The sequence below is a fragment of the Dioscorea cayenensis genome, chromosome 15 (assembly GCF_009730915.1).
Source record: "Dioscorea cayenensis subsp. rotundata cultivar TDr96_F1 chromosome 15, TDr96_F1_v2_PseudoChromosome.rev07_lg8_w22 25.fasta, whole genome shotgun sequence".
NCBI classification, from domain to species: Eukaryota; Viridiplantae; Streptophyta; class Magnoliopsida; order Dioscoreales; family Dioscoreaceae; genus Dioscorea; species Dioscorea cayenensis.
Window position 1 is genome coordinate 5,930,079 of NC_052485.1, and position 6,944 is coordinate 5,937,022.

The 6,944-nt window shown below is 30.0% G+C and overlaps 1 protein-coding gene across 1 annotated transcript; it reads left to right on the forward strand.

Moving 5' to 3' along the window:
• The first annotated feature begins 3,725 nt into the window (after window positions 1–3,725).
• LOC120276883 (leucine-rich repeat extensin-like protein 6) lies at window positions 3,726–5,282 on the forward strand. Its single transcript, XM_039283616.1, has 2 exons — window positions 3,726–4,121; window positions 4,208–5,282. Exons 1-2 carry the CDS (start codon window positions 3,812–3,814, stop codon window positions 5,053–5,055), a joined length of 1,158 nt encoding a protein of 385 aa, XP_039139550.1. The 5' UTR covers window positions 3,726–3,811; the 3' UTR covers window positions 5,056–5,282.
• The last annotated feature ends 1,662 nt before the right edge of the window (window positions 5,283–6,944 follow it).

Genomic DNA, 6,944 nt, shown 5'->3' on the forward strand with positions numbered 1-6,944 from the left:
ACAGGCAATAAAAGTAATCGTGTGAGGATAATTTCCCTCATATTATTATGCTTGTATTTCAATTTGGAACTTGAGTATATATACATATTGAAAACGAGAGGAATAGTATCCAAACTCCTGGCAAGTAGATGGACAATTGAATTATTTATGATAATAGTCAAGCATTTAGGAACAAGTACATTATAAAAGATAAAAAAAAAAAAGAATTAAGTATTACTTCAACCTGATGGAGGGAAATGCTTGGTTGTGACAAAGGAACCACCAGATCCCTAAATATGATGGTTATACATGACAGTATAGATAATGTAGGTCCAATGAAAACTTCTTTGAAGTTGTGCTAAGATATCAAAGAATCAGAGTTAGTTGAATGTTAGTTGATATATGTCTCTTTGTGCTCTTTGCTACTCTTTCTTTCAATTTTAGATTGTTTATTAAATGACATTTGACAAGAAATTGAATGAGACTGTGTTTATTTGGACGACAGAACTCATAAATGTAAGGAGAAAATATTGTTTATTCTTAATTGTTTTTTATTTTATTTTATTTTATTTTTTGTTTGAAGTCATTTTAAGATGAGATGTAGAAATTAAATATTATAATATTATTAAAAAGGTTTTTGGATAAAAACAGAAATGAAAACTGACACCTAGATTAATTTTTATATTTTATTTATGTCAGAAGTGATATTTTTTAGATTGTTGTATATTAATAGCTCACTGTCGAATTAATATATAAATTTTTTTAAAAAATAGAAAAATAAAACAATCTAATGATATATAAAATAAAACAAAATTTTCACTTTCATTCGAAATAAATTTAACCAAGAGAACGCTCTTATGAGAAAAAACAAAAAGTTAGACAAATAAAACTTCAATCTATTTTACTTTTTATAATCTTTAATGTTTAACTAATTGTTTTATTCGGTACGAACTAATCACTAATGAATCACTGTCATTATATGCAAAAATCAGCATAATCAATGAAAATCTTTGAGCTTTCATCTCAACATTGATTTCCTTTATGAGTCCATTGCTAGCTCACGTAGCTATCAAAATGGTTCACCACTTGCTTTTAATTCACTCACATGAACCGTGTGCACCTCCTCATCAATATGTCATATGAAAAATGACATTGAATTCACTGTTTTAAATAACTTTATATATACACACACCTACATGCATGGTTATATATATAATATAACCATCACCATAATAAAACTGAGTGATCGGTTCTGATCACTTCTCATGCGAAGGATCTAATATTCGACTCTCTTAGAAAATTTAGTTGAAAATTTAAGATGAATCTGAGTAGCTTATTGACATTGTCCAAAATATAAATAATATATATATATATATATATTATATTCTCTAATGTCCAATGGTTGTTGCTTCATGGTTACATGTTAACTTCTTATCTTGAAATGACAACCTACACGTAGGATTTGAAGGTTACATGCTTAACTTTTCAACCATAGATGATAAAAATTAAGGTGAGAAGTTACAATCAAAAGGACCATTAATTGAAAAAAAATAATTCAAAAGTGGATTTAATTGCCTACTTTCTCAAGGGCTACTTTTCCCTAAATAATGCACTAGTGTTCAATCAAATTCTTGAATTCATGTAGAAGCATGTGATTTTACAAACTTTCAATTTGTTTTTTTGTTTTAAATACATCCACTCACTTTTAGTAACAATTACTTTAAAAGATTTTAGGTGAAAATTTGAGTGCTTGGATTTATTTAAAAGAAATTTGAGGTATTGAATTTAGACTCAGCTTGTTTATATCTTTATCTATGATTTTTTTCTAATAACATTTACAATGAAGATTTGACAATTAAGCAGTGAATTTTTTCGTTTTTTGCTATGATATTTTTTTTTTATTTTTATTTTTTGTTACAAATTTTTTTCATGAATGCATGTATAGAAAGTTGTTAGGTGAGATATGAAAAATATAATTATTATAATCATTAATTAAGAATACAAGAATTTGAGCTTGATTTTGACTTACATTTAACTTTTGTTATGAGTACTAATTTAGAGCGTGCGTACTACATAATTATAGATTTTGAACGTTTATGAACGGCATAGCCCAAAAATTACTCATTAATCATAATAAGAACTTTTGTTGTTTAAATGTGACTCTCTTCAATTAACAACTACATGAGAAATTGACTAAAAAATCACGTCACGGCACAAAATTTTAATAAAACCACAACATATACTTATTGCCATTTGTTTCTAGTAGAAAATATTGGTAAACACCATTATTTATTGGGAAATTTGAGAAAGTCAAACAATGATTAATGATAAATGGCATATTCGAAAAACTCAGTCAAATATATTTTTTGTTTCATACATTTTTTTGCTATTATAAAACAATCAATTATTTTTAGGAATAAAAGTAACAATATGGTACTCGTGTTAGTATTTTATGTTCCTCCTAAATCATAGTTTATGGGTTAGATTTTGTGGCTTGTTTAATTAAAAACAATAAGTTATTTTTAAAAATAAATAAGGCTATAATTAGATTTGCTAGTTTTGTAAATAAAGAAAAAAGAAAAAGAAAATTTTGCAAGACATGTCCACATAAGTATAAGCTTGATCTAAAATTGCATAAATCAAAACTAGTAGTACTTTAAAACATTAGAAAAGTTGAATAAAAAGGTACCTATTATTGACAATGTCACATGTCTCTTGGAAGCTCAGAGGAAGCTCTTTTGAGAAACCTAATTAGCCGTGTGTTTGGTTAAGTGAGAAGAATAAGTCATTCTTCTTCATTATTCCCATTTCCCACCCACCAATTGAAATGGACAAGAAAACTTTATGTACTCATCCACCACCTTTATTTAACCACTCCATGCATGTCAACAATGATCTTCTTCACCCTTAAGAAAAATATAAATAAATAAATAAATAAATAAAAATAAGGAAAGAAGGAATGCAGAGACACATATTCTTCATAAAACACAATAAACAATATCAAATGGAATTTTTTTAAGTTTAAGACAAACTATTGACATACATTAATTAAGACAAGGAAAAACATAACATTTTTTTTTAAGAAAAAAACATAACATTTTGAATATATAGTTCTTTCCATATTTGTTCACTTACTCATTGTCATCTCTATTGTCTCTTGTACGTGCCTCTTCTCAATGAAAATAAAAGAAATATTTGTTTATATATTTTGTAACTTTTAGATTTTATGAAAAAATCTTTATTGATAGCAAATTAATCATACAATAAATAAAAGGCAAATATATAATTTATAATATATATATATATACATGATTGATTCAAATTGCAATGCTCAAGTAGAAATTTGAAACAACTACTATCATAATAGTCAAGTAGTTAAAGTATTTGACTCTCATACGGGAGATCGAGTATTTGACTTTCTCCCAATACATATTTAAAAGATAAATAAAATGTATATATATGCAGTGGCTTGTTCACATTATTTAAAAAAACTAAAATTTAGAGCATTCCAAATAATTGAGATAATACAACAATTGTTGAGTTATAAATATATATATATATATCTTCTAGCCTCAAACATACTTAAATATATCATTTCTGGTTTATCATGTACAAGATACAAATGCAATATGCTCAATCCTTTTCCTCATTGTCCTTTGAACACCTATTAATAAATCTTCAAAACAATCCCACTTGCATTATCATTATAGACCAACCCCTTCTATAAAAACCCTACTACCCCATCATTGAAATCATCAAACCATATTATTATTTAAAAAAAAAAATTCAACAACATACAACCCTTCATCACTTTCCCTCCTTCACCTCCACCATGAAAACAACAACAACCACCCTTACTCTCCATTTTCCCTTTATCTTGTTCTTCTTCTTCTTCTTCCTATCCATCTCCTTCCCAACCCCTTCCTTCTCCCAATCAGATACTTATCTTATACCTCTAAACCCAAGGCTAGACAAAGCTTTCATAGCCTTACAAGCCTTCAAACACTCCATTACCTCCGACCCCAACAACTTCACCGGCGACTGGTGCGGCCCTCATGTCTGCAACTACACCGGAGTTTATTGCACACATGCTCTCGATGACCCTGACATTTACACCGTCGCCGGCATCGACCTCAATCACGGTATTTTTCGAAATGCTTATCTTGTTTGTTCTATAACATTATCATCTAGTAAAGTCTCTCACAATAATGGAGTTCTTCTTTTCAAGCAAATATCTCCGGCGAGCTCCCCGAAGATCTCGGCCTCCTCACTGACCTTGCTCTCTTCCACCTCAACTCCAATCAGTTTTGCGGCACCTTGCCGGAATCTTTCGCTGATCTCAAGCTCCTCTTTGAACTAGACGTCAGCAACAACCTTCTTTCCGGCCCCTTCCCTTCAGTGGTCCTCAAACTTCCATCTTTGAAGTACCTTGATTTGAGATACAATTCATATCATGGTGATGTGCCAAAAGATGTGTTCAACCTCAAGCTCGACGCTTTCTTCATAAACAACAATAACTTCACTTTCACTTTGCCGGACAACATCGGCAACTCTCCGGTCTCCGTCTTGGTCGCTGCCAGCAACCAGCTCAATGGCTGCTTACCTCGCAGTATCGCAAACATGTCGAAAACTCTAAATGAGATTGTAATTCAGAACAGCAATTTAAGCTCTTGTATCCCGCCGGAGTACGGCGAGTTGGTTAATCTCACGGTGTTCGACGTCGCCTTTAATAGCTTGGTCGGTCCATTGCCGGAGACTTTTGGAAAGTTGAAGAAGTTGGAGCAGTTGGATGTTGCTCATAATAAGCTCTCCGGCGATATACCGGAGAGTATCTGCGAGTTGCCGAGGCTCAAGAACTTCACTTTCTCTTATAATTACTTCTGCGGTGAGTCGGAGAAGTGTTCAAAGATTCGGAGAAGGGATGATAGGGAGAACTGCATTCCTTATAGGCCTGATCAAAGGTCTGAGGAAGAGTGCAGTGCTTTCTTAGAAAAACCAGTACATTGTGATGCTTTTAGTTGTATGGCAACATCTCCGCCGCCGCCAACGCCGCCGCCAACAGCACCACCTGTTTAATTCATATTGAGATGAATAAATAAATAAATAAATATATATATAAATATAAATATGTAAATGCTTTTCTTTGTTTTGCTTTTGTTGATGGTTGTCTTGTTTTCTCTTGTAAACGAAGAATGAATGATGGCTGATGGTTAAGTGTTTGATTTGGACGGGATAATTGTTGGGAGAATGCAAGTCAAGCTATGTATTATGAATAATGTCATGGAGCATTTTGTCTTTGTTTAGTTTCATGGGATTCTTTTGCTTTTTTATTATTTATTTATTTTATATTGAAGGTAAAGTAAATAAATCACAAATTTATTGGAGTTTGAAAAGACAATATACAAAACATTAATAGTTGAGTATTAAAATAAAGAAAACAAAAATCAAAATATAGAATGAACAAAAATGAAAGAAAGCAACCAAGCGTGAATAATTTTTTTTGTTTATTAACATTTGGTCTCCTGTATAAGATATTCGTATTATATTGAGGAGCCAAATTTTGAACTTAAGCTCACGCAAAGACAAGTATATTAAAGGATTAACTTCATCTATATGCACATTTTTTTTATGTGACTTATCCACATTTTGATAAAAAAAAGTTATAAAATTTATCAAAAATAAAGAGGAGGGCAAAATAAAATGTAGTACTATTCCAAAAAATAGTAACACTAAAAAAAACAACCAAAAAGATAGAATATTCATTGTTTATTATATAATACGGGAATGGTTTCTCTAATCTCAGTCAATGAACCTAAAAAGCTGAGATAGCGCAGTTTGTACTTAATTTTTCAACTTTGAGTCTTTTTTTAATTTGGGAGCTTTTAAGCTACAGAGAAAGAGTCAATTTGTATATTTTTTATTAAGTATTTATCTTTAAAATTTTTTATTTTTATATATATATTTTTTCAAAATCAACTAAAAGTATATATATTATAAAAATTTTAAATTGATTTTTAATTATGCATAAATAAAAGTACTTTAATAATATACAAACAAATGGAAATTCTAAACCACCAAATTTTTATGACTTTTTCAAAGTCAGCAATGCCAACCTGTTTGGCACTTGTTAATTAAAGTTGATTTTCTGAGATTATACATAATAATTCAAAGTTAATTAATCAAATATTTGTTTGAATGTGGAGATAATAATTCAATATCTGAATTTTCTTAAGTTGAAATTTTTTAAATTGGATTAATTTATTTAACACTATCAGGATAAGAGGGTGAGGAATGTCCTTGCCAAGACTTTGAAGTTTGGTTCCATCAATTAATTCTTGATGCTTCTGCCATTTTACTCCATACATCATTAGAAATGGATTAATTAAAAAAGATATTTATTTAAGGTGTTATTATTATATTTTATTATGATGTTAACTTTATTATAGGTTTTGTTAGAAGATATTTTTGTTGGGAAGTGAATGACATAGGATAGGTTAATTAAGTAACCAATTAATAAGAATTTAAACTTTTTTCTTAAATTAAAAAAACCCCTTTTTGTTCGAATTATGCAAATATATTTGTTTTGAAGTTTTTATTTAAAATAATAACTGATGTAGTAAAACATAGAATACATTTATTTAATTTCACATTAACAAAAAAGAAAGAATGCAAAACAAAATATTTAAATTGAAGGAAAAAAGCCAGGTACAAAAACGGGTCCATTAATTAAATAGAACCAAAAAGGCGTGAAAATGGGTCGCAACGGTAAAATCACAGGCCACCCATGGAATAATAATAATAACTTAACAAAAATTGGAGGAAAGCAAAAATCCCTTCCCTTCCCCCCCTTCTCTCTCTCTCTCTCTCTCTCGATCTTCAGTGCGGTCGGAGGAATCGAACTCGCATTTCTCCTAAATGAAGGGACCCAGGGTACCATTGGTCTGGTCTCTATATAGATACACACA

Coding starts and splice junctions, on each gene's coding strand:
- LOC120276883 (XM_039283616.1), top strand. CDS start 3,812: ATGAAAACAACAACAACCACCCTTACTCTCCATTTTCCCTTTATCTTG. Junction 4,122..4,207: donor CGGCATCGACCTCAATCACG/GTATTTTTCGAA, acceptor CTTCTTTTCAAG/CAAATATCTCCGGCGAGCTC.